The sequence below is a fragment of the Macrobrachium rosenbergii genome, chromosome 40 (genome assembly GCF_040412425.1).
Source record: "Macrobrachium rosenbergii isolate ZJJX-2024 chromosome 40, ASM4041242v1, whole genome shotgun sequence".
NCBI classification, from domain to species: domain Eukaryota; kingdom Metazoa; phylum Arthropoda; class Malacostraca; order Decapoda; family Palaemonidae; genus Macrobrachium; species Macrobrachium rosenbergii.
The window spans coordinates 28,888,139-28,916,079 of NC_089780.1; the positions used below are offsets into that span (position 1 = coordinate 28,888,139).

The window sequence follows — 27,941 nt, forward strand, 5'->3', positions numbered from 1 at the left end:
GTTTCTATCTTTTTACCATGGTAAAAATAAGTAAATACCACTTTACCTTATACAGGCGGTCCCGGCTTACGGGCGGTTCCGGCCTCTGACGTTCGAGTTTCTGACGGTTTTTCAGATATATTCATTAAAAAATCCAGGCCGGCTTACGGCGTTTGTTTCGAGCTTACGACGCAGCCCGTTTACGACGCAGCCTGTTTACGACGCTTTTCAATTACGTATATTTATAAAAAAATCCGTTTCTGGTTTAACAGTAATCATCAAAAATCAGTTTCTGGTTACAATTATTAAAATACATTGCAAGGTTATGACTTTTTCGGCGCTTTTTACGCCGCTTTGTAAGCGGAACTAGTTTCGTGAGCGTAGCTGCGCTCTGTATGTAACTGCATTGGTACTGTACAGTAGTTGACCGGACAACGACCTTCCTGGGTCGATCACGCAGGCGCGCGTAACAATACCAAACAACCCTTTCCTCACTCACGTGTTTGCCTCCGCAGAGTTAGGTACGTTGCCTCATTGTTGCTTTTCTTTAGCTGCAGTTTTTTCGTGAATTGTGCCTTCACTATGGCTCCAAAACGGCAGAATTTATCATCTGATGCTAGTGCATCCAAGAAGCCGAGGAAGAGCATCACCATGGAAGTCAAGTCACGACGTAATTAAGCGTTCGGAGAAGGGTGAAAGTAACACCGAGATAGGCCGTGCCTTGGGCCTTAGCAGAACAGCGGTTGTTACCACAGTGAAGGACAAGCAGCGTATTCTGAAACATGTGCAAGACGCTGCACCAATGAAGGCAGCGGTGATTAGCGTGAAGCAACGTAGCCAGAACGTAGTGGAGATGGAGAAGTTATTGTTGATCTGGCTGGAAGACCAGAACCAGCGGCGTGTTCCAGTGAGCCTGAGTGTGATTCAAGAGAAGGCTAGGGAGCTGCATGCGGCAGTGGTGAAGAAAAATGGGAAGGCAGTGCTAGTGAAGAATTTTCCGCCAGTAGGGGTTGGTTTAACCGCTTCAAGGCTCGTGCAAATTTGCAATGTGAAGTTGCAAGGTGAAGCTGCTAGCGCTGATGACGTAGCAGCAGAAAGTTTCCCTAGTGGTTTGGCTGAGATAATTAGGGAAGGTGGTTACACTGCTGACCAGGTATTTAATGTAGATGAGACAGGGTTATTTTGGAAAAGAATGCCAAATCGTACATACATTTCCAGGAGGAGAGGTCAGCACCAGGCCATAAAGCTGGTAAGGAGAGGCTGACTTTACTCTTTGGGGGAAATGCTAGTGGCGATTTGAAGCTTAAGCCCTTGCTAGTGTACTTGGCAGAAAATCCCAGGGCTTTTAAGGGCATTTTCAAGAGTCAACTCCCCGTCATTTGGAAGTCCAATAAGAAAGCTTGGGTTACCTTGATGGTCTTCGAGGACTGGTTCAATGACCACTTTGTGCCCGCAGTGGAAAGGTATTGTGCCTCGAAGGGTCTGCCTTTTTAGGTCCTGCTTGTCTTAGACAATGCCCCTGGTCACCCGGCTAATCTTAGTAATATGAACCCTAATGTGAAGGTGGTGTATCTACCACCAAATACTACATCCCTCATACAGCCGATGGACCAGGGAGTCATTGCTAACTTCAAGGCATACTACCTGAGGAGGACAATACGCGCTGCTTTCTACGGGCCGTTGAAGGTAACAAGGAGTTGACTCTGAAAGATTTTTGGAAGGGCTACAACATTGCAGATGCTGTGACGAACATCGCACGTGCTTGGGACGATGTAAAGGTGTCGACTCTGAATGGTGCGTGGAAGAAACTGTGTCCGCAGTTTGTGAAAAGTTTTAAGGGGTTTGAGCAGGCAGATGATGTTGAGGCTGTGACAAGGAAAATTGTTGGGCTAAGCAAGAGGCTGAAACTGGACTTGGAAGCCGAGGATGTCACCGAGCTGCTGGCATCCCACGGAGAGGAATTGTCATCGGAGGACCTCATTGAGCTGGAGAAGCAGATGATCGAGGAGGAGGAAGAGGCACCACAACCAAAGGTCAAGGAATTAACAATCAAGGGCTTGACAGAGGTTTTGCTCACCTGGAGAAATGTTTGGCAGCATTTGAGGGTGAGGACCTAACATTGCCAGGTTTGAGAGGATTCAGCAGAGGAATGCTGGATCTTACTACGTGCTACAGGAGGCGCTGAAGGAGAAGCAGCTGAAGAAGAAAGTGCAGTCTAGGCTAGACTCTTTCTTCGTGAAGAAGTCTTCAGCACCACCTGCCACTCCTAGTCTAGGTAAGGATTTCTCAACTTTATTTTTATTAACTGCTGTAATATAAATTGTTATAACTTGTAATAATATTTATAAAAATGTTACTGCAATTTATATTTACATACTGTAGATACACAGCATAACCCAATAAATTTTATCATTTGTATCATTGCAGAAGTGACTCCTAATCCAGATTCCCCAGAACCTCTACCTGGCTATGAATCAGAACCTGAGCCTGAACCTGTACCTGCAGTAACCTCCCCAGCAGCTTTTCCAGCTCTATCAGGTAAGGAATTCCTAAGTGTTTAATTTTTATAATTTTCATGCATGAAATCATTTGTACATACAGTACTGTACATATGGTACAAATTTTATATTTACTATCGCATAACCTAATTTATTTCATTATGTGCCATTCCAGATCTCTTTGGTAGTGATGACAGTCCTGACCCCTGAAGAATTCAGGGTTTTGAAGTTACAGGACCTCCTGTCTCCTCCAACTTCACCAGGTAAGGAATTCTAATAATGTTTTTAATGTTTTATAAATTTTTATAAATGTTACAAAAAGTGTACTGCACTTCACCCACTGTACAGTACACTATTGCTTTAGTATTTGCTCTAACTTTACATAATCATTATCATTCCAGATCCACATGTTACAGCCTCCTCCGGCCCAACTCAGCTGACCTTATCCCCTCTCCAGCCCCATCAGGTAAGGATTTCATGACTTTTTTTCTTTCAAATCACTTTATAAAACTGTATACAGTACAGTAGCTTATTGCATACACCCCTGTGTGGTAATTTCTATCTTTTATCATTCCACAAATGACAGGTGTCCCCTGCTCAACTCCAAATTCACCTGCACCAGTAGCACCTGCACCCATTTCATGTCCACCAGGTAAGGAATTCTTCACTTTTTAGAAATTTCTATTAGCCTACATTGTTTTAAATTGTGTTATTATACTTATACAGTACAGTACAGTACTGCTGTGTACAGTATCATTTCTATCTTTTTCATTGCAGACTCCCAAGCACCTGCAGATGCCACACCATAGCCCCCCTGTTCTCATCTACCATATGCCCATCCCAGTAAGCAAGCCAACCACTAGAATTTGGTAAGAACACTTTCTGTTTTATAAATTGTTATACATTTTATAAAATTAGTGTACTGTTTATGAAATCCACAGAAGTACTTTATTCTAATCTTTATCATGTACATTATCATTCCAGACTGACATGCACCTTTAACCTGACCTCTACTGGAACTGTACAAAACCTTCCTCATGTAGCCTACATCTTTCAAATCACTCAAGGTATTGAATTCTTCACTGTTTTTAATGTTATAAATGGTCATATGTACAGTACATTTGATAAATATAAAGTAACGTCTTCATTCTAATATTCCAGACTGCCCAGCACCTTTACTAGAGCTCCCTCATCCTCGCCTCCATCTTCTAAAAATCACTGAAATTAGGTAAGGCATTCATATTTTTATTTTGTACTGTTGAACATAGGTTTGTGAAATACCTGAACTGATACAGAACAGTGTAACACATACAGTACAAACTCTGCAGCAATTTTATCCTTATCATTGCAGGCTCCCCACGCATACAATCTCCATCTCCCCAACCTAGCCTGCGGTTGTAACAGCTTTGACAATCACTGAATGAGGTAAGGAATTCCTAACTCTTTATAATTTTTATATATTTATTATTCTACTGTAAAATACTGACTGTTCTGTATTTATACAGTACAGTACTGTACTTTGTTGCATGCAGGACTACTGTACAGTATTATATGTACACTAATACTAAATTTTTACATTCCAGAATCCCCCTGAATCATGAGGCCACACCATTTTTCCAGGGTTAAGAAGCACGGGGTTTCCAAAATAAAAGTAAGGAATTCACTTTTTTTTTATCTTTTATAAACTCTTTGGTATAAATTACAGTACAGTACAGTGTACTGTACACCTGTGTTACTGTATAACATGTTGTATTTTACTTTTGTGCAGTATATGTACAGTACTCTATACTTTACTGCATACAGGATTTACTGTACAGTACTGTACTTTGTAGTAAATTGTAAATTTTTACATTCCAGAACCACCAGTTTTGGATACACACCACATCAAAATGTAGGTAAAACATCAAGAAACAACATGCAGTATACCCAAAGGATTAAAAGTAAGGCTTTCATAACTTTTGTTTCAAATTTTTATACAATTTTCTGGCGTCGTATGCCATCGTTCCGCTTTACGACGATTTTCGGGTTACGACGCGGCGCAAGAACGGAACCACCGTCGTAAACCGGGGACTGCCTGTACAAGTTTCTGAACACTTTTACAAAACTCTTGCTGCAGCAGAAACAAACTTTTACCTACGGCACCTGTTACACTGCTAACACACTTTTCCTACGTCAGATCTTACCAAGGGAACATTAAATATAAACAGTGACCACCAAATTTATGTTTTAAGTTTTACTCTCTTCTGAAGGGAGAGAGAGAAAACCTAACCAAACTCTACAGTCTCTGTCTGGACAGATCATTTTCCCAAAAATCTACTATGAGAATAAACCTATGTTGCAAGTTATGGCCTGTCCACACTAGTGGGCATGCCCGTCGGGCACTTCCAGCTGTTTATATTTTCTCGCGCTTCTGAAGCAGTGTTACCAGACAATCCCATCGTTCTGGCTCCATACTCGGTCGGTCAGTATAGTGGAACGGGTTATGGGAAGAATGTTTGCCTGTCGGGCAGTGCCCGCTAGTGTGGACAAGGCTTTAGGCATTTTTGGAAATGGGTCACTCTGGGAATCTTCCCTGGGGGGAAAAAAGGAATAAACAGAGTTTTTTCCCTTGGAGGAGGGAAAATAAATAGGGAATTATTCTCTGGCTTGAAAAGAGTTATCTGGGCCTGTCAGCATACATCTTTTTAAATGGAGAGGGGATTTCCTCTTAACACTTGTGCAAACAGAAAAGGCCTCTGGATCAGGCAGCTTAACTAAACCTGTCATCCCACATCTTTTTAGTTAATAGAGGATTTCCTGTCTTAACACTTGTGCATACAACAAACTTTTAGACCATCCACTGTTATCTAAACCTGTCATCTTACCTCCCTTTTAGCTGACAACCTTAGTGGTTTTGGGCCTCTCTCGCATAAAGGGACAGATATTGTGGTCACACACTTGACACCTGAACAAACATTCAGCTGTGTAACACAAGAGCCTAACAAGAAAATGTATCTTATCTCTAAAATCACACAGATCCGAGATCTGAGATCCGATACCTCAACGCACAACACATGACAAATACAAGAGAAAATATATCAAAATTTTACAGAAAACATATTAATTTTACAGAAAACATACATATCATAAGACATACCATTATACTATACAGTGCCTCCTGAAAGGTACCAATCCTTCTTGGAAGTTCAGAAAACCATGCAGGGGACTTGCAAACTTAGGGGAGAAGTGAAACATCACTTGGCTGGAACACACGGCATACTCTGTTGCTGTCATTGCCTAGTTTTTTGTTGATAACCCTTCCTACATTCATGTGTCTGGCCTATAACTCACCTATGCAGGTCAAAACCACATCTATGTTTTTCATCTTAAGATTTGTCTAAATAAGAGCACTGGCTCTCTAAAACCCCTTTCTGGCAAACATCACAGTCAGGCGCTCCCTATGGGAAATACTGTAACTGGTTTTCTTCTCCTTGAAACAAAAGGAAGATGAACAGAAAGGGAAATCTCAGACCTGACCTTGGTACACCTATGGGTGAATCTCTTATTTATAAAACAACATTTAGCATTCCCTAGAATTCCTTCTGCATCAAATGTGCAAGAAAGAGGTCTTGGAAAACCCATGGTTTATATGAATGAAAGATGATTTCATAAGAGGCCTCACCTTCAAAACCAATTTGGGTTTTGCTGTTCAGGTATAATTTAATGGTTCTGCAATATCTCTAAAATGAAGATCCTACAGTTTCAAACTAGGATATATCAATGGAGCTTGTAGTGCTAAGTCAAGGCTCCTCTGAAAATTCATGATTGATAGCACCAAAAAAGAATACAAATCAGCTTGGGCTTGCGAGTCTTTTGATGAGGGGGGGATGTACAGTATCCCCAGATTTGTAGTTCCTTGTCAATTCAAGGCAAAGACAGCTCAAAAATCAGTTCCTTGAGAAAAGCAAAATGTCTTAAAAGAGCTATGAATTGTGGAATCATCACTAGAAGATGAAGCAGCTCCAGCCAAAACAAAGCATAATTGTAATCTAATACCTCATTCAGGAATCTTATGGCAATAAACAAGGAACAGGTCCAATCACGATCAATTCCTAACATGCAATTAAAGCAATACCTCGAACATTCGCGAGGTTAGGTTCCAGAACTTATCACGGATCAGGAGGAATCGCAAATGTTTTAAACAAGTCACTAAAAATGCTAATAAATGCTTATTTCTAGAGTTTACACTCTAAACAATATGACCCAAATGATACTCTCAAAGCACTTTAATTTCATTTAACAGCTTAATACATTACCCTAAAAAAAAGATATAAATGGTTCATGAGACATACAAAGAAATTTGTAAAAATGTGTGTGCATGTTAACTACGAGAGAGAGAGAGAGAGAGAGAGAGAGAGAGAGAGAGAGAGAGAGAGAGAGAGAGAGAGAGAAATAAAAATTTTGCAGATCTAAAAAAATCATGGATGCAAATTAGTTTGGTTCTGATGAAAATTTTGCAAATCCGTGAACCCTGAAATGCAAATGCACGAGATATGACTAATAATGTCTCAAGTATCAATTTGTGATGCACCCATATGCTACCATGGCTTGGAGACCCGGGGCTCCTGATGCACTTAAAACTTCAGTGATAGCAAGGGTCTGTCCAGCAGTGCAACCTCCATCGACTGTAAATATGGTCTGTTGCATTTGGAATTATTATGGTAATACATGGCAACATCACAATGCTATTACTGCTGTGTTATGGTTTACATATTAAGATAACTCCACTGACATGGCTTCCATCACCAGTGTGAAACCTGCCAAATTCACAGCTACTCTAGGATTCTGGCATCAGAAAGGTTGTGTCTGCTACTGTGGCTCTTGTAACAGTGTCTGTCAAGTTGATCCAGTCAATTACAATTACATGATGGTCCTGGCAACAAAAGAAGTGTGTGTGCTATCATAGCTCCAGTCAAAAGATCACATACTGGCAACAAACACAGTACTGTAACTCCAACAGTGTGGTTTTAGTGAAACACAGCTATCAGTCATTCCATTGGCTGCAGCTAATTTATGGCCCTGGCATCGAGGGCCCTGGCATTGAGGAGTGTGTGTCCAAAAGTGTTGTTCCCATGATGTACAGCTGCTAAAGTCTCTATAACAGAGGTATGTCACCTAGCTCAGCTCCCCTGCAGCTTGGTTTCCATGCAGCATGGCACATAATAACAGCATATCTTGTAAATATTTCCACTTAGCTGCACAGCTTAAGATAGTGTATTTGCTATTTAGCTCTGTAGCTCGTGCCTGCCTAGATCTCAGCCTAAAGAATGATCATATGTTACAACTGTCCTGCACAAATTAGAAGAAACCATAAACCTTAGTGCTCCTACAAGAAATTACAGAACACTGGGCAAGTCTGATCATGGATCACTAATGCAAACCTCCATGATGTCAGAGCCTCTGGAGACTGCTAACATCCACTACATCTGGTGTCTCACCAAGCAAACAATGTTTCCCTCTGGAAAACCTTCAGAGTACTTACAATAATTTGCTTGCTAAATATCATCAGTAACAATGTCAAAAGCACAAACACTTGGTAGCTAACAGTTTCATGATGGCAAGAATATTCCCACACAGTAGAATAAAACTCCTTTAAAAGTAAAAGGGAAATTTCCTTATTCTCAGTGAATAAAAAAAAAAAGAACAGAGGCAAGGACAAGTGGCAGAGAAATTATATAAGAAAAAATCAGAATAGCAAACACTGGAACTACTGTTACAGGCAGCTAGCAGCTATCAGCTGGCCAGACACACATGAACTGAGGCAACTGGCTGTCTGAGACATGATGCCCCAAGAGCAGCTGTACAGGACATCTGCCTACCACTAATCATCTGTTTCTTCAAAGGACTGATGTATCTTGCATTTTGTAGACTGCAACAAGGGGCTATAGTTTCCAGTAATAGGTTTGCTGTGGAACAAACCTAAGTACCCAAATAAAATAAAGTTTGAAGAAAATTACTGTGTAAGAAACCTTCTTACAGTGGTCTACATCATTAATTAGCATACCTTTGTTGAAAAAAAAATTGCTGCTTCAAACAATTCTGTCAATTAGATAAAGATCACAGCATGCTACTGACACAAAGACATAAGAACAATATATCAATAAAAGAAAAACAAAATGTCTGAAGCATACGGCATAATCATCATCTCTTCAGAGATAGTCTTCCAAACATTACCTAACTCTCTGGCAATATTAGTCATCATGTAGTGCTATGGAAAAAAAAAACTGCTGTTGAGGTAACAGCAAGTACTGCTTAGCACTCAGAATCATGTATAATAATGTCACTGTACAGGGAATCATGGGGTGAGAGCATGGAAGTAAATATCAAATAAAAATGTATTGGCTTTGCATGAGTTCACCATATAAACCAGTGACTATACCAATTAATGACCAAGTGCAAATGTCTCCTAAGCATCTTTTACAAAGGACAAATAGAAAGGTAAGTGAAGTGCACAAGCAACTTGCTACAAGTTACCTGCCACGTACAAACATATTAGCCAAATTTTTGGCAATTCAAGAAAAGATACCAGACAAGGTTGTTAAGCAAATTCCCAGTTACATCTTAAAAAAAGAAACATTAACAATAACCTTGAAAAAATAAGTCTTTAATGCAAGCAGATAAACTTGACTAGGTACACAATTTTTTTTTTCTGGAAATAAGACAATGGTAACTTACCTGCACCCAATACAAAGCCAGCAACATTCCATATAGGAATCAGTACTGTAGGCCTCACTCTGTATTTTGGTATCAGTTCCTCAAATTTGGCTTTATGTTCTTTTTCTTGATCCCACATATGCTGAATAACTGGGCCAACACTAGTTTTTCCTAGAAGAAGAAGTATTAATGAACATTCAATACTTTAAACAAAAAAACTTAGAATGTTGCTTAAATCAAGATAGCTGAACAAGAGTCTGGGGCTATGAAAAACTGCACACCATGAATATGGGATACAGAAAATAATCTAACAAAGAAAGATAAAGAGCAAATTTTTATAATCTGGACATTATACAATGCCCATATAAAATGGCTTAACCTGATAAATTGCCATGCACAACAATGCCCCATTTTTCACTGGTTGCAACCATATCCCCATTTTTCACTGGTTGCAACCATATCCCCATTTTTCACTGGTTGCAACCATATCCCCATTTTCACTGGTTGCAACCATATCCCCATTTTTCACTGGTTGCAACCATATCCCCATTTTTCACTGGTTGCAACCATATCCCCATTTTTCACTGGTTGCAACCATATCCCCATTTTTCACTGGTTGCAACCATATCCCCATTTTTCACTGGTTGCAACCATATCCCCATTTTTCACTTGCTGCAAGCATACCCTCATTTTTCAATAGTTGCAAGCATATCCTCATTTTTCACTTTTCACAAACACATTGTAGCAAATCCATCTTCCGAGATATTGGCACCTTAACTTATTAGATTCAATTAGTTAATGAATGTGTTGCCAATCTTCTCCCCCCCCAAAAAAAAAAATATGTATATATTTTGCACTTTTATGATTTTAGTTTTCCATGTACAATGTTTGGGGTTATTCTTAATCATGTGTTAAAAGTTCTAACTACAGTGTACAATACATAACGTAATGTTATAACAAGTGCATTACATAATGTAATGTACCTGTTGTAACTTGTTAAAGTTGCCCTTAAAAAATTAAAAAATAATTTTTTTACATGTGAAAGTGTCACATCTTTGCTCCTTTGGCAGTCAAGTGCTCAGATATTCTGAAATGATTGGTCAAATAAGTGTAATTGCATGCACATTGTACTGTGCTTATATTTCAGATTAAGCAGTCACACTACGGCAAATCACTGTTAATGAAGCATGTAAAAATTCCTTACAATAATTTTTTAAAGTGATTTTGTGACAACTGGCTCTGAAATTCTAAGATCCGTGGTTAAAAGAGGTATAAAAAAAAGACAGTAAGTAAATCCTTATGAACATAACTTACCTAGAACAGCCATCTGCCCTGCGTAAATACGATCTGCACCCAGCTCCCCTGCATGATCCACTCTAATAATACGATCAATGACCTCTTTATTTCGGGAAGTCCTTGTACTGTAGAGTCGTAACCCTTGTCTTAATGGCTGATGCAGAGTCATGCTAGAAAAACAAAGGTACATAATTACAACAATGGAAGTCAAATGGTCCACTGGCTAAATTTATAAAATCTCAAACTCAATAGTATATGAAACATGTTTAAAAATAAGACTAGGTTATGTAGACTCTTAACACCAAGAGGGGAGGGCTTCATTCCTTAATATGAATACGGTGGTCACACTGCAGGCCTGAAAATATTCAGGGCTCTACTGCATCTCTGCCACATTAATCAATGGTAAGCCATTCAATCCTATATTCATGGTAGCAGAGGTAAGGGTTTGCTATTTTCAGTGACTAGCTCCTTTCCTATTCCCCTTCCCTCCCTTCCTAGCCAGAGCTGGGGTAGGAGGGTGAAAAAGCAAGGAAGATTTCCATCCCTTTTTGGAGGAAGACGACTAGGCTAATGGTCTGGGTTCGGAGGAGCAGATTTCTTCCTGAACCCATACCCTGAAGGTTTGGCTAAAGGTGTCTTTGCTGTCAGTGAGGGTTTAAAAGACACATATGGTGGATTATAGATTCTCAAGATTCCAACTTTCTCTTTTCCACTGCTATCTCCAAAGCTACCCTTGGAAAGGAGTAAACAGGAGCCCCACAATGACATTCCTTGAAGTTGATTCTTGAGGTTTCTTCTTCTTTCTAATTGAGAAAGATGAAGAGGAGGAGGACGGGAGAGCATTCAAGAATTATAATGAGTAAGGAAAGGCTTGTAATTCCTTCCTGTCCCTGTTCTAGTCCTGCTCCTTCTTAGCACAAAACCTTACCAGGCAAGTTAGCCACTGCTGCCATTGAAAGGAGCCATAATTGTTGCTGCTAAAGCATCTCCTAAGGTAGTAAGCAGTTTGTCTGATTGCTAAATGGAGGGTAACCCTCTGATCCACTGATCAGACTGTTAACATAATCCAAAGCGCCACAAGCAACCTAAAACAGCAGTCGGAACAACCGGCTTGCCTCCTGGGTGGACCCTAAGGAAAGCTCCACTGACAATAACGTTCAACAAGGAGAGTGACCATTATTTCCCAAAAGACCATGAGACTCCCAAGGAACCATACAATCGCTGCATCAACAATGCAGAGGGGGTTCTTTAAAAGAAAGACCTGAAGGAATAAACAGATTCCCTAAACCAATCATTGGATTCTCCCAAGAAGCTGACAAATCCATAGTCTGAGCTCTCCTTCAGAATGTGGGCATGAATGATCAGAATAAAGGTTCCAATCGCCAAAACTATAATGGTAGATGTAACCACTCAAAATCATTGTCTAGCAGCCTCTAACCTCTCAGAATTGGGGTAAAAAATTCATAAACTTCTGTATGAAGGATAAAATATTAACTAATACTGCAAACATGTTTACTTGCACTAGTACGCCAGTACTAGCGAATGCACAGGAACATCTCTCACGTGTGTTTTATACTATAGAAAACTGTTACAGAAGCAACCAGTTAGTATGTGTATGGTAGAGCACTCCATGCACATCGAAAGACAGAAGGCAATGTGTCTCAATTAAACGAGCTTCTGGGAAAAGCACAGGCTAAGTACAGCCACTCAAGGGAGTGAGAAAAGTTCTCTCATGTAAGAACTAAGGTCTGTAGCAAAGCAATAGTATACCTGGGTGTGACAAACAAATCCTCCCAGCTCTCTAAGTACTGTTATTGGGTCTGTTGCACAATGTGAGCTCAGTCTGACACTGAAGAGAGGGAGGAGGTAGCGCTGACTAACTGTGCATGCCCAGGGAGGCACAGGTGCGGAATGTGGATTACTGTATATATTACTGTATGTATATGCATTCTGTATGTATATGCATTGTCTGTCTGTTGCTAACGCATGTGCATGAATCTGCACTCCGCTCATGCGCATGCACATGACTATTCTTCCTGTCCCTCTTGGTACGAGCTGTACTCCTTGCAGAGCCTCTCTGTATATACCCATTTGCTGTAAGGAATAAAGCAACTTATGACTTGGGATATTATTTCTCCATCCCTGCAATCCTTAGTCTTCTCCTACAAGACATCATCACATATCACCATGGCACAGCGAGTAAACAATCCAGCATTTTAAGGGAACGCCAATTCCAGCATTCAAATCAAGCCACCATTACCCCTCGATATCCTGTGGATATTCTTCGATCGCTTGTGGATATTCTTCAATTGCACGTGGATCTTACAGAGTTGGTTAGGTGTTTCTGCAGGACCTTACAGTGTTTGTGCAATGTTTGTGAAGTGCCAGTGCAGTGTAATATTAGTGCTTTGATATCAGTGGGTTGTATTTCTCTTGTATCCTTCCCCAGCCATGCAGTGGGACCCCATTACCCCAACCCAGCAACGGAGCCCAAGGCACGTCCACCCTCCCTCATCATTGAGCACACAGGAGCCCAGGGCATGTCCACCCTCCCTCATCATTAAGCACACACTGCCTTCTTTTCTCAAGTCAACCGTCAAGGTGAGCTGCCGGACCCTTCTGACCGCCCACCTCCCAGGAACCCTCCCAGACCTGCTCCGCTCTCCCTTGCCTGCCAGTGTTCGCTCGCCACACAGTGGAATTATTTACAGTAACTTTTATAATTAAAACTAGAAATTCGCCCTCATCTTTTCTCCTCTTCTTTTAAACTGTGTATAACACTGCTAAAAAAGGTTCATAATGGCTTCTGCCTCACACCAAGACAAACCTGGGGATATACAACACGACCAGGACCCTGAGGACCACCAGTGGCCTTCACACCCAGTCTCACCAACAGACCGTCGAACCCCACCAGGTTTTACAACGCTGGTAACCCCACCTTTGCTCACGCTGGTAACCCCACCTTTGCTCTCACCACACCTGACTTTACTGCCTCCCGCAGCTCTAAATGCAGAGTAAGGCTCCTCATCAAATACCTTGAGGAATCTCGACATGCTCAGTTGGCTGCACGTCAGAGAGAGGAGAAACAACATTGGAGAGAAGAGGATCTATGCCGCCAAAAGGACAACTTAAGAGAAGAGGACGCTCAATGTGTCACCGCCCTGTTGCAGCTACTTACAGTCAACCCTGCCCAGCAGCAAGCAACACCAGCGGACTTGCAACAACTTCCTACACAATCCTCAGTGCCATCGCCCACCCAGCCACCACCCCCACAGAAAGCCACAGCCCAGACCCTGCCACCCTTATGTCCTGACACCACATACCAGGTGTTTAGAGAATGGTGTAGACGCTGGGATGACTACAGCGTGATGGTGGACCTAGGGACATTGCCTACCAGGAAGCAGTTAATACAACTTCGTTTGTGCCTCAGCCTGGAGATCCAAAGGATAGTTGAACACACCCTCAACATACCACCAGACATGAATCGGAATGTGGACGAGGTCTTGAAATGTTCTCCAGGAACATATTAAGAACCTACGGAATGAAGCTCTACGATGCAGGGACCAGCTTTCCTGCAAACAGAGGGAAGGGGAAAGCTTCAGTGATTTCTATGTCCGACTGAAGCACGTAGCAAAGGAAATTGACGTCTGTCCTGGCCATTCTGTTGCCTGCAAAGAGACTCGGCTAAAAATGATCATCATCATGGGAGTCAGGGACAAAGAGCTCACCCAGAAACTCACTGCCCTGGATGCTGCAGCTCCATTGGCCACCATGGTCAACAAATGTTGCTCCTATGAGGCCACACGGACAGCCACCAACATCATACATGCCCCTCCTTCTAAATTGTGTGTGCTGTCTCTACTTACAAGAAAACCAAAAGACATGGCAGCAAGGGCACTACCACACACCCAACCCCTAACAGAGACACTTCATGCCTTTCCTGCACAAGGAAGCATGGCTCTGCAGAAAAATGCCCAGCCACCGACAGTGTATCTAATTGTAGCAGCAAGGGACACTGGCGCAGGACCCCGAAGTGCCCTGCCAACAAGGCCACATGTAGACACTGCAGCTGAGTGGGCCACTACGACAAGTGTTGCTGACAGCAGATGAGCGCCAATGCCACGCCCCCTTCTAACAAGTCCTCCAACTGTTGCAAGGTTGAAATCCTTTCCACAACAACTTGGCCCTTACTGTTGCCCATATCCCTTTCTCTCACCCACAGGGATGAGACATCCAAGATTATGATCCTGCCTGACACAGGAGCTGATATATCAGTGATAGGCCCCCAGCACTTGGAACTTCTTCACATTCCCAGGACTGAGCTACAGCCTCCTGCCACGTCAGCGACCCTCACGGCAGATGGGTCAAAGATGACACCAGCTTTAGGTACCTTTAAGGCCACCCTGTCATTGGCCAAGCAGTTCTGCCTCGCCACAATTCAAGTCCATGAAGGCGTTCAGATGCCATCCCTGTCCTATGCACTCCGCAAGGAGTTGGCCACCATCCCGCCAGGCTTTCCACGGCCCATCCTACAGGTCACCCCATTAACCGATGTAAGGAGCTACCCCTCCATGCCTGAGAACATATTTCATACAAGCCTTCCAGGATGTGCTCGTTTCTAAGGAAGACCTTAAAGGAGTTCAATTAAGGCCAATGGCAGGTCCTTCCATGAAAATTCACCACAAGGAGGATGCGGTCCCATTCGCCATCCACACCCCACAGCAGATTCCCTACGCTTTCCGTGAACCTGTCAAGAATGAACTAGACTCCATGGTCCAGCAGGGAATCATTAAGCCTTGTGGAGATGAGCCATCGGAATTGTGCCACCTTCTACTCGTTGTACCAAAGGCCAAGGGAGTCTACATCACGGTGGATCTCATTAAGCTGAACACACAAGTCTCCCGACCAGCCCACCCTTCGCCCACACCCTTAGCTACTGTCCATGCTGTTGACCCCACCACCAAGTTCTTCACCAACGCGGACGCTCTACACGGCTACTAGTAGATGGAGCTAGCTGAAGAGGACTGCCACCTAACCACTTTATTACCCTTACAGACATTTCCAGCATTGCTGGGGACCCATGGGCTTCACAGCCACCGACGATGCTTATTGTTACCATGGTGACCTGGCTCTCCAGGGCATGAAGACATGTGTCAAGGTTGTCAATGACATTCTCATCTTCGACGACGACCTACTGACACAAGTTCACAGTGGCAGAGACCCGAGCGAATTTCTGTGGCTTCACTCTTTCTGAAGAAGGAATCGCTGCCGATCCAGGACGAGTTGCTGCTCTACAAGACTTCCCAACACCATCCAACTTGACGGACCTACGTTCCTTCCTGGGGTTAGTAAACCAGTTGGGAGAGTTTACCCCAAAATATTGCCCTGACCGCAAGGCACCTTCACCCACTCATGAGCCCCAAGCGCTTTTTTTTTTTTTGGACACACGACCAGGCCTTCAAACGCGTGAAGCAAGCACTCTCAAGCCCACCTGTTCTTGCATCTTTCGACCCAACCCTGCCGACCATTCTCCAGACCGATGCATCTCGTCTCTATGGGATAGGCTACACCCTCCTCTAGGACCATGGCTCTGGACGTCTCCGAGTAATCCAAGGTAGATCTTGCTTTCTTGCAGACGCCGAGACAAGGTAAGCGACGATTGAGCTGGAGATGCTTGCAGTATGTTGGGCTCTCACAAAGTACTGCCTATACCTCAAAGGACTGCCAACCTTCACCCTGCAAACTGACCAGCGACCACTGGTGCCCATCATCAACAGCTACACACTGCACACTGGACGTTGTTGAAAACCCACGGCTTCAGCGAATGAAGGGGCACATGTCGCAATATCAATTTACTACAGTGTGGCGCGTCGGCAAGTCTCTATGCATCCCAAATGCACTTTCCCGTGCACCAGTCAGCTACCCGACCTCTGAGGATATGGCTGGCTGCTCTAAGGAAACAGCACAAGTCAGGTCCATCATCAATGGTGCAACAGCTTCCCAGGAAGCTGCAAGTGATGCCGACCGGACCCTCTCTACTGTTGGTAACCTCGTGCTCTGCAGAGCAAGAATACTGGTTCCTGCAGCTCTACCCGTGCTGGAAGCTGCGAGAAGCCCTCTCATCTTGTGCTCCAGCAAGAATACTGGTTCCTGCAGCTCTACATCGCCACACTCTCACCAGACTCCACGACAGCCACCGAGGTGTTGAGGCTACCAAATGTCGGGCCCGACAAACCGTCTTCTGGCCTGGGATAGACTCAGACATCACCAACACCATCGCTGCCTGCGAGCCCTGCCAGGTCTTGCATCCCAGCCAACAGCAGGAGCCCCTTCACAATGATGAACACCCATCAAGGCCCTTTGAGTTGGTATTGGTGGACTTCTTCCAGGTACCAGGGAAGTCCTTATTTGTGGTCGCCAACCACCTCTCCGGCTGGCCTGTGGTCATCCCTTGCAAGGGTGACACCACGGAAGATTGCCAAGAAAAGGCCCATGACTGTGACCGCCAAGCCATTGCCAGAGCAGCTCAAGTGCAGCGCAACTATGATGCCCACGCCCAACCCCCTGCCCAGGCTGTATGTGGGTCAACATGTCCGCCTCAAGGACCCGACACCCCACCGATGGGACAAGGTTAGGATCATCATGGGTGGGGCGCGATCACGCGAGTACGAGGTCTGCCTCCTAAGTGGTCGAGTGCTATGTCGGAACCATCGCTTCCTATATCCAGTGCCCAATCCTGGTCAAGTTCCCAACTCTAATCCCTGTGGTCCTTAGCCTTGACATGGAAAAGTCATCACTTCCCTCCAAAACCCCTGCAGGTCTCCAAGATTAAACAGGCCTACATAGTGTACAAAGCCGACATGTGCCACTTACGCAATCTACTTTGCACATAATTACTTGATAAATTCATTGTATGTTATTTGCTTTGCACACTATTACTTGATAGTTCACTATATGTAACTTGCTTAGAACTTTCAAGATACCTCTGAATGCAAAAGGGGGAGGGGAAGTGTGGATTAATGTATATATTACTTTATGTATATGCAATCTGTACTTCATGAATATTGTCTGTTGCTAATGCATGCACATGAATCTGCACTCCGCGCATGCGCATGACTATTCTTCCTGTTCCTCTTGGCGCGAGTTGTACTCCTTGCAGAGCCTCTCTGTATAAACCTGTTTGCTTTACAGTATGCAATAAAGCAACTTATGACTCGGGATATTATTTCTCCATCCCTGCAATCTTCAGTCTTCTCCTACAAGACATCACATATCACCAAGGAACCAATTCACATGTGCTAAGAGGCAAGGATGAAGGTCATTGCACTCTCCCTGCACACAGTGACAGCTATCTGCTTCTGCACCCATTTCCAGGATTATACAGGTGAATGGGTGCACGCACACACACTGCCACGCACCCTCAGAGCTGATGTGTACAGAGGAGGGATGTGTCATGAATCAACCAACTGCTGGCACCTACACAATCTGGGGACCAAGCATGTGTCACATGAGTAGCCCAGACTGGCTTAATCAGGTGTACTTCCAGGTAGCACAGGACAAAGAACTATCAGCACTCAGCTGTTTGTAAACCAGGTACATGTAGGGTTGCACAGGTTCTACTCAGCATGTTTCAAAAGAAACACAGGGAGGAAGAGTTAACCCCAATGCTTGCACATGCCCAGTCTAGAAAAGGGGAACATGCCAACATTATGCCACGCTGGCTCTACCAGGTGTACTTCCAAGGAAGCACAAGAGAACAGCTAAACACTACATGAATATGGTATCCAGGGCAATCCTTGGATACAGTTTTAATTTTCTTCCTTGTTTGGAGTACTGTTCTCCAGGTTATATTCCAATATTGACTCTCCTCTAGTGGTGACTCTCATCTCAAGTTTCTTTTGCTAACTCTTTATTGCTGAATTGTGGCATACACAAAGTGAGTTCATAATGTGTATTGCATAAAATGCACTACAATGACAAACAGCCTCTGCACTCTTCTTTACCTGACCAAACTGTTTTTGCTCAGACTAGGCAAGCTCCTGTTGCAAACAGTGTATAATATCCTAGCATCAATTAATTTGAACTATGCAATCTCAATCTAATTTCCAGCCTCTTGATACTTCACAGTTCCATTAGTAAAACCTGAAGCATATTTTCAGCTTTTTTGGACACATGATGACTTTCCACCTGGAGGAAAGATGATTTTACCGTATTCTGTAAATATGAGGTATTTCTGGAAAATGTGAGGCTTAGTCAAGTTAGTTTATTAGTGCCCATTTTGATTTGGTTTTAATACATGCTTCGGCAAAAGCAATTATTAACAGTATCCACATAATTTCTTTTAACAACAGCCTGATCACATAGTGTGTGAAATACATTTGTATCACACTTTTCTCTAACTGAAATTAAAATCTCCCCAGATTAGAACTTTTCTTGATTGTCTTTCTTATTTGTTCCCTGGATTTCACAGACAAAGTCATTAAATGTTCTGTTAAATTTTAGATTTCTGTTCATGGCATCAATAACAATTTTTCTTTGAAATCACTTCAGACTTTTTGTAAGAATGATCATTTACAAAGCAAACATCACAGTAATGAAGTAAATTCATTAATGCATCCTTATGAACTCTACACATTTGTTCAAGCTGAAAAATTGTTTAGGTAACCTTTGTATTTAAATTTTTATTTGTCAAACACACACTCTAGTTTTTGTTCTTTCTGTACAGCATGCATTTAATGTACAGTATCTTATTAAGTACAGTACAATATATCATCCACACTAATACACTCTGTTTGGCAAGGGTCTCTTTAAATTTTTCATGTCTGCTGATACAGTTGATAATGTTCGCAAGCTTTTCTCTGCACAAAAAAAAAAACTTTGTATTAGTTTGATTCCTTAATTCTTCACTGCTTCTACCAGTACCTCTCTCTCTCTCTCTCTCTCTCTCTCTCTCTCTCTCTCTCTCTCTCTCTCTCTTTTCTAGAGAAAAGTTTCATTAGACTTTCCTTTTCTTGATAATTAAACACTCAGATGTGAGATGTCTCAACAATCCCTAAGAAAACTCCAGCACTACCCTTAAAGAGAAGGTAGCACAGTTTAGAATGCAGCTGGTATAAGGGTCAATTATAAACTGATGGGTTCAAATGACAGCTCTACAACTGCCTGACCTGGCCGCTTCCTTGCCAAAAGGAGAGCAAACGAAGTCACATCTCATGATCTGAAGCTCTAAAATAAAGCTGCTCAACTACAAAGTCTACCTGCATCAAAGCCCCTCCAGCATAAACTCCCCTTGACTGGTGCCTTGCAAAGGAAGACGGCGACAAGGATGTACCTCCTTGTTGGAGACTCTCCAGAAGGAGGTTATTTACTAATCTGTTCACTGACTGATTAGTCCAACTGAAGGGGGAGTACCGCAGTCACTACGTCATACATTATGTAGAACTTCCAGTGGCAAGTCAATGGCAGAGGAAATAACTTGCTCACCTTACTGGATACCTTCTGATCCACTGATCACTGTTAACCTGTACCACAATGCCACTAGCTAGCAGATCGCAACCTGGGGTTCACTCATTAGACAGGGCCAGGTTTGACGAAGGCATCATGGTTGGTTTCCCAAGATAACTAATCTCACAAATGAGGAACAATGATCACTCTAAAGTGCTGCTCTGACTCAGATTGCAAGGATTCTGATACAGAAAGACTTTCAAGGTATAATAGATTCCCTACAGCAGTTCACATCCTCTGCCAAATGAGAGGCAGACATACGAACCTGCCTAGGTGGATACTGTACTCTTGGGACTGTGGAAACTCATGATCAGACCTGGTACAGTAATACCAATCACGGAACCATGGGCTGAAAAAATGTTCTCATTTGTGGCCAAAGCCAAACATCAGAGGCTACAGATGAATGTTCAAGAGTGCTCTCAAGCACCCAAGCATCACCAATCCTAGACAGACCTGGAGCATCCCAAAAGTTAGCAAGATTATGCCCATGCAGATCACCTTGATATCCAATGGTATCATTCAGCAGTAACCAGTCACAAGTGGCTCCTTCATCTGCACTTCCATCATCCAGGGATCATGCACACACCAAACCAAAGGGCAGTACCAACTCTTCTCTATGTACCTCAGCTGACATACAAACTAGAGAAGAGTCTAGGGTAGTTCTCATGTCCCAGAAAGTGCAGAAAAACACCGGGTCATCAGCACATTCAAAGAGCTTGATGCCAACCCTGGCTACAGCAAACATCTCACTTGCAGGTGTGCATGAATGCTACCACCAACCCTTATATAGAGGGATAAGATGCTCACTTGGTCTCATAACACTTCCTGTGAAAGGATTTCCGAGAAGAAATAAAACAGAGGATGAGGAGAGCAAGCTGGATGAAGTGGAAGAGAAGATACATATAGGCTACACCATTTTCTTCACTTTACTCCTACAATTTCTTATTCTCTCCAACAAAGACAGAAGACATGGTCAAGGCAGGCAGCAGTATTGATGGAGTACTGCCTATCTTCAATATTACAGGGGTACCTTCCACAGACAAATGGCCACCACAGAAGGTTAAAAGGTGCTGAGCTCCATGGCAGGAGCAGCAACAACAGGAAAGAAGACCCCTTAGCTAATGCTAAGTGGTCCAAAAATGCCAAAAAAGACAGGTCATCAAGAACACCAGGAGATGGCCACATCTCCAAGAACTCTAAAGAATCACCTGGAGGAGCCGACAATATGGATAGGAAGTAACAAGCCACAAGGACATGCCCAGGTCTTGCTTACAAAGAGCTCAGCATGATAAGACAGACTGTCCCTCTCAAGAGCAGGTTCAAATCCCCTACTTCTATGCAAATGCCCCTCAGACCGAGCCACAGGAAGATGGGCAGGGACAGGGGGACATTACTCTAGGAGGGAACTAAAAAAGTTTAGTGGTGCCATATATCCACCTTTGTCGAGACCAGCCAGCACACTCCTTGCCGAGAGTCAAGGCTACAGGTCCCATCCTCCAAAAACAAAAATGGTGGGAAGTCACATACAGAGTGGACATTTAGTAACCATACATGTACATTTACTAAATCCTTTACAACACTTAATTTTTCTTGTCCACATCCATTAAGAAGTAAAACACAAACCATGGACACAATGAACAGCTTCAGCTTCCAAGTCAGATTAGGCCTCAGCACCTAGGTTCAGTTGGGTTAGAGAAGGTTTGATTAGCATGCCTACCTGTAATTGGCTTTGTGATACTTTAATTCTTTACAGAGAGTTCTGTCAATCATAAACATTAGCCATGTATTTTTCCAGCTGCTTATCTTGTGGCCTATTTATCCATACCTGTTGGATAAATAATGTTTTTTTCCATCTACCCTTAAAACGCCAGTTTTCACCTGGTATTTCCCTCTAACTGTAAGTATTTATATACTGATGCTGCCATCATTACCTACAGCTACAGCATATATTTTTATTTTAAGCTAAGACATTTTCTCTATGGAGAAATCTCTTACAACCTTTCCTCCTTTGTTTACAGTCACTGCTTGTCCAGTCCAGAGAGTTCATATTTTGGGGAAACTTTTGATGGCACTGTACAGTTCCACATCTACGGTGTTGCATAATTTGTTCTAGAACATGTTTTCTACATTTCATACATGATGTTTGTTGGTCCATGTGTTATACAATGCTGCCATTTCATTTAGTAAAGGTTGTGATGTTTCTTAAAGCAAACATACAATACAGCCAATGTCACAAATGGTTATACCTTAAGGGTAAAGTTACCTAAGGCATGATCCAGCACCCTAAATGAGGTTAGGTTTGTAAGGTTAGGTTATCATGGCCTACATCCCTGGTTTTCACTCATTTTCAGTCACTCTCCCCAACCCAAAATCCAAGGGGGTAGGAGGGGGTGTTAATCAAGCACTCCTGGTGGAAATAGGGTAAATATCAAATTTGTCAATATCAGAACTAGACTACTAGGGTATTTCTAAGTAACAGCTCCGTATGACTGTATGGAATGGTTCCGCAAATACTAAAGTTATTAGGGAGCCAAATGTTCAAGAAGGGATTGGCTAAGAATATCTATTATAAAAGGAACCATACTAACTTAACTTACCCTAACCTAACTTAACCTAGTAGGCCGTGTGGCAATTCTAAGCCGGCTGTCCGCAGTGAGGTAGCCTATGGCAGTTGACATTTTCCTAAGTTATTTTACTTGCTTTACAAGAATTTACAGTAATATTTTGTCAGCCAGCTGTAACTAAACTGTAATTGACCTTAGAAGGCTACACGATGGTAAATTACAGTTTAGCTACAGCTGGCCAGCAAAACTCTTGTAAAACAAGTAAAACACAGAAAAACGTCAACTGCCATAGTCTAGCTCGATTGGACATTATTCGAAGCTTTCGGTCGGGGTGAAGAAACGTAAACGGGTGGCAGAACGGCGCTTCACGTCTTATCCTGCATTTTGAAATATTCTTGGCAAGCTCGTATATTCTGGCACGTGGTAGTGTTGCGCTGCGAGCGCTAGCCACAGGGGTTACAGAAAATGTAAAAAGAATATTACTTTAAATTCTTGTAAAGCAAGTAAAATAACATAGGAAAACGTCAACTGCAATTCACACAGTCTAACTCACCGCAGAACACCGACTTAGAATACTACTCTCTCAGTTGGAGGCATCGGGTGATTGGCTCGCCTGTAAGACTGCGCATGCGTGATAGGGTCCAGAATCAGCAGTAGTAGTAATGCATGAAAAGTGCCTTTGGAGCAGCTCCAGCTGTCCATTTATTCGCCCTTTTTTACACTTATTTTACGTGTTCCAAATGACATATATAAGAGGAAATACAACAATAAGGTGCCCAAACCTTTTCCCAAGTTATTTACCCCACCCAAAACCCCGAATCCCCAATGGGTCCCCCTTACCGTTAGTTATTCTCGAAAGTGTTCTGCCCCACCCAAAACCCCGACTCCCAGTGGGTCCCCTTTACCATCGGCTACAGTTCTAAGATAATTTATAGCTTAATTACACCCGAGCGACAAAGTATTACTTTAAATTCTTGTTCAGCAGCTAAAGTTCTATAGAAAAACATCAAATGCCATAGTCTAGCCCACCGCTGACAGCCAGCTTAGATCTACTGGCTGTGTTACTTAGCTGGGGGCTCCAGTTCCTGAACCCCCCCCGGGAAAGGAACCTCTTTTTACCAAAGTCCCCATATAACACTGAGCATGCTTGATAGCATTCCAGGATGGCTAGCATACAAAAACAATCAGTTCTGAGGTTAATTACAGTCGACTGACAAAAAATAATGGTAAAATCTTGATAAGCAACCAAAATACTATAGGAAAGTCAATTTTAAAGATACTATATATAGGAAAAGTCAATTTTAAAGGAAGTACCCAACGTGGAGCTAATACTTAGTTCTACCACTACTAGCCTAGAAACCACATTTTGTTCCTCCCTTTAAGTAATACTATAATTCCTACCAGTGGTATAGGCTAAATGTTTGCCTTTGCTATAGCATAGGATTTTTTCTTGAGGGGGGAGCCAAGAGAAATAAAAAAAGGAGACGAGTCTAGTTTACACCAGTTGTGCCCTAATGGTCAGACATGATAAAACAAAAGGGGTGGGCAACAATATAGCCTAGGTTTTGGTTTGTGCATTTCGTGATAATTAAAAGTACAGTATTATATTATCAAACCTCAAGTCTGGCCTATTTAAAGTAGGATTAAGCTATGCTTTACCTAAGTATGAGATAAATTTATCTATTACATCCTGAGCTTAGCCTTTTACCCTCAATGACGTGACGAATAAGTATAGGCTTACCTTTTCCAAATATTATCTAGGTTAGGTCACGCCTTCCAGAAGTGTTATTCTTAATCAGTACGGAAACGTATATATAAGGGCAACTTACATGTCTCGAGTTGTGTAAGCGGCATTTGCAATTTGCAAACGCTGAAAATCGAACTTTGGTAACTGCGACTACAACCGGTAGGACTAACTTTCGTTTATGTGGTATAGGAAAATGAACCGTACGGAAAATACACGCATTAGCAACTTTTTTGTTTACGTTCTTCTTCTTCTACATGGCTTACCACTAACTTTACTACGAAACTGGATGGTTCCTTATGGTCCACAGGTACACGATGAAAGAGCTTAAGTGACTGAATTAATTTGGTGATGTTATTAATATGCAAAACAGAATACCATATTTTTAAGACTAACTAATCAACAGTGCAAATACGGAGCTTACCAAATTGTAATTTGAGAGAATACTTTGGTTACATAAAAATTGTGAAAAGTATAAATGAAAGACAAAATGTGTTGCAGTATTTTAAATATCTAATCGCTGTGTATTCAAGTGCCTTTCCTGAATAATTTAATTTACATCATCGTCACAGTCATTCTTGTTTTATTCTTGGCGATCGTAATATCGGCCCTGGTTTGCTCCACCTGAACGGACAAATTTGTCCGTTACAGTTGATAGTTTTCTAGAACCTGTTACTCCATTTGACTGTTCTGAAAATTAAACTTAATGCCTCCACGTTTTAGCGTATTTTTGTTCATGTGGCAACTTATGAAACAGTTGGCGACCGTTCATTCACATTTTTTGTTTACAATATCTTTATCTTTGCTCCATTAATTTACATTTCGCCTTGTACCAGCGTGTATTTTTTTTTCAGTGTCCCATTTTTTAAGGTATTTCACAACATTTTGTTTCATTATCACACTATACTTCAAAACATATAAAGAATTTTTTTGTAACGGATAGGCTAGCCCGAGAAGGTCATGGATGTTGACCGACCCTATCCAGTGGTGATTTAGTCATGGAGTTTCTCCAGTGTTGGTGATTTTATACAGCCTGTTATAGTAATTCGGTCTTTTGACTACATGGTGGTGTACAAGCACTATCGTACGTACCTGTACTTGAGTATCTTTTTGTGATGTCAGCCTGGATATGTGATTTGTTTGCCTATGCTTTCCAATTTTTTATTCATCTTAACGAACTTACCCATCATGCTGATTTAAGTCATCAGCTTCGATATAATGTGCGAGTCACTATATTCCCTTCAGGGCATCGGTAATGAGACCAGTTTTCATGCATTCATCTCATCTGTAGATATTTTCTGCTATCTGTTTATAACCTACTGTTAATTTGGTAGAACTATAGGGTAGCTCCGCGTCGCCGACGGCACTATAACTTGACTATTTGTACAGTTTTTTGGTTGCTTATTATGAATTTATCTTTAATTTTTGGCGCTCGAGTCTAATTAACCTGTAATTAACCCCAGAAGTCCATCCAACAAGGGGTTTCCATACGCGATCTTCGCAAGGCAGAGCACGGGTACGTCTGTTTCATGCGGTTCATATCCCGTCCGTCAAGTGCAATAACTTGTTAACGTATGGGTACCAAACACCCCCGAGCCAGTACTAAACACAGCGAAGGGACATTCCATTTGGCCGACAACAAACAGATGCACCGCCAGTATCAGAAACCCCAAAAGTGTAGAAAAAACCAGTTGAAAAGGTAAAAACAGGCGCGGAGCTAATATATAGAATTACCGTTAATTTTAATACAATTTCTGCTGTTCCGTTGTAGTGTAGGCTATGCGTGTGATACCACTGATTACAGACTCAATATTCAGTTCAGTTTCCTCTGTTGACATGCGACGAAAAACAACGTGTTTGTCGTCTTCTCATACTAGTGTCTCGACGTAGCACCTAACCTGTACTATTGTCACTTTGATATTGTTTTCCACTGAATGCCATCGTTTTCCCTTTAAATGTGTACAATTTACCCAACACTGGGGTCGCTCATTTTTCTTTATAGTTTTACCACTTCACACAGCTATTCCTTGACACGTTCACTCACGCCAACCATAGGACGATTAATGCTGCACGTCGGAAATGTTTGCCAAAAGGAAAGTTGGCTGGTGAATGACTGAAGTTACTAAACGCTTGTTTACTTTTATTAACTGAACTGGTTGGAGATCAGTTTAGAATAAGCCGAGCTTAAGCCAGCATGGGGGCTTGGAAACGATGGTGTAAGAAGTGGGGGGGGGAGAATACACCTGACGTGGATCTCTGGCCTCGGTCATACCAAATATGCTATTAACGGAATTATTTATGAATTCATATAATGCTTTTTAACTGCCTTTTAAGTAAAAGAATAAACAAGTGAAAAATTCATATGTAGATATTTCATTTGATAACAATAAAATAACACACACCATGGTGGAAACTAGTTCATTCCCATGGACTTGAATAAGAGACCCAATAAATAACAGGTAAGATTAGACTCCAAGAGGGTTTCACTGATCCGCTCTTCTCCCTTGATTTGCTCAGCAGTCCCTCCCCAGTAGGGGGGTTATTTCCGTCAGTGCCCCCCATGCGGTGCACTGTAGGCATTACTTAAGGTTCTTTGCAGCATGCCTTCAGCCCCTAACTGTAACCCCTTTCATTCCCTTTACTGTACTTCCTTTCATATTCTCTTTCTTCCATCTGACTTTCCACCGTCTCCTAACAATTGATTCATAGTGCAACTACGAGGTTTTCCTCCTGTTCCACCTTTCAAACCTTTTACTGTCAATTTCCGTTCCAGCGCTGAATGACCTATAGGTCCTAGTGCTTGGTCTTTGGCCCAAATTCTATATATATTCTATATTCATCAGTCCCTATCAGATCAAAACAAGTACAGTACACAAAGTCGTCTCAGTACAGTTCAACGAATTCTTGCCAATAAACAATGAACACCATACCTACTTATAAGAGTAGATAATCTCTCCTCTGCAGTTCCATGAAAATCAAGGCCAGATTTATTAAACTTTAAGGACATTGAGATACAATAAATCTGATTACGTTAATTTCTTCAATATTTCTCAGTTTCTGGCTTATGGTAAATTATGACAAAGTCCCTCCTCTATCTGTCTCCTCAAAATAAAGGAGGGAGGGAGGTATTAAACAGCGAATAAGGACTTCGCTCAAGACAGTTCCATTGCTAAACATTGTTGGAAAAATAATCGTGTCATGGCCTGTGTGGGAGCAAACCTATATATAAGAGTAATTAAAACAGGTCACAGATGAGTGGTACAGGGTGCTTTGATAAATATTTACAACACATTAGATGGCAGTTTCTCTTGGCCCCTGAATCCCCGATACTGAGTCTTCCTCGTCTCTCACCGAACAGGCTGTCGAAGTGGCAATTGTCACAGAAACAACAGGCACCGATGCTGAACGCCGTTTACCACTTACGAAATCACCTGATCACCACTAACGAGCAGCGTACGAACGGAAGGCAGCAATTAAGATCACAACGTCTGGATGCAGATACGAGAGAATAGCCATTACGCGGCCGACATTATTTCATGGTTGAATTTAAGGAATGTTCGATGTTTTCCCGAGCTGTTACGAAATTTCTTCACTTTCTTAATAAAGAATTCATATATATTTCAACAGTTAACTGAAGAGGACCAAAGTGCAAAAGGTCGAAAG

General features: G+C 42.2%; 1 protein-coding gene and 1 long non-coding RNA gene across 10 annotated transcripts in view; one reads left to right on the top strand and one right to left on the bottom strand.

The window, feature by feature from the left end:
• The window catches only part of Coq7 (ubiquinone biosynthesis protein COQ7, mitochondrial), a 32,359-nt gene extending 6,012 nt beyond the window's left edge, over positions 1-26,347 (bottom strand). For 3 of the 9 annotated variants that reach the window (XR_010849586.1, XM_067083533.1, XM_067083532.1), the window contains exons 1-3: positions 26,013-26,347; positions 10,485-10,636; positions 9,192-9,341 (exon numbers count right to left, since the gene is read on the bottom strand). Coding sequence is in view for 8 of the 9 variants with exons in the window: in XM_067083533.1 (XP_066939634.1) it covers positions 9,192-9,341; positions 10,485-10,635 (301 nt within the window). In the remaining variant the exon portion in view is untranslated. Of the gene's footprint in view, positions 1-9,191; positions 9,342-10,484; positions 10,637-23,087; positions 23,193-24,275; positions 24,707-26,012 lie in introns of those variants that run through there. The other 6 variants (XM_067083536.1, XM_067083534.1, XM_067083539.1 and 3 more) reach the window with 5 other exon arrangements.
• On the top strand, positions 2,875-4,584 carry LOC136826306 (uncharacterized). Its single transcript, XR_010849587.1, has 8 exons — positions 2,875-2,943; positions 3,064-3,129; positions 3,255-3,346; positions 3,462-3,544; positions 3,639-3,705; positions 3,829-3,902; positions 4,061-4,128; positions 4,335-4,584. It is a non-coding gene; the product is annotated as an uncharacterized lncRNA (long non-coding RNA).
• Positions 26,348-27,941: the final 1,594 nt, after the last annotated feature.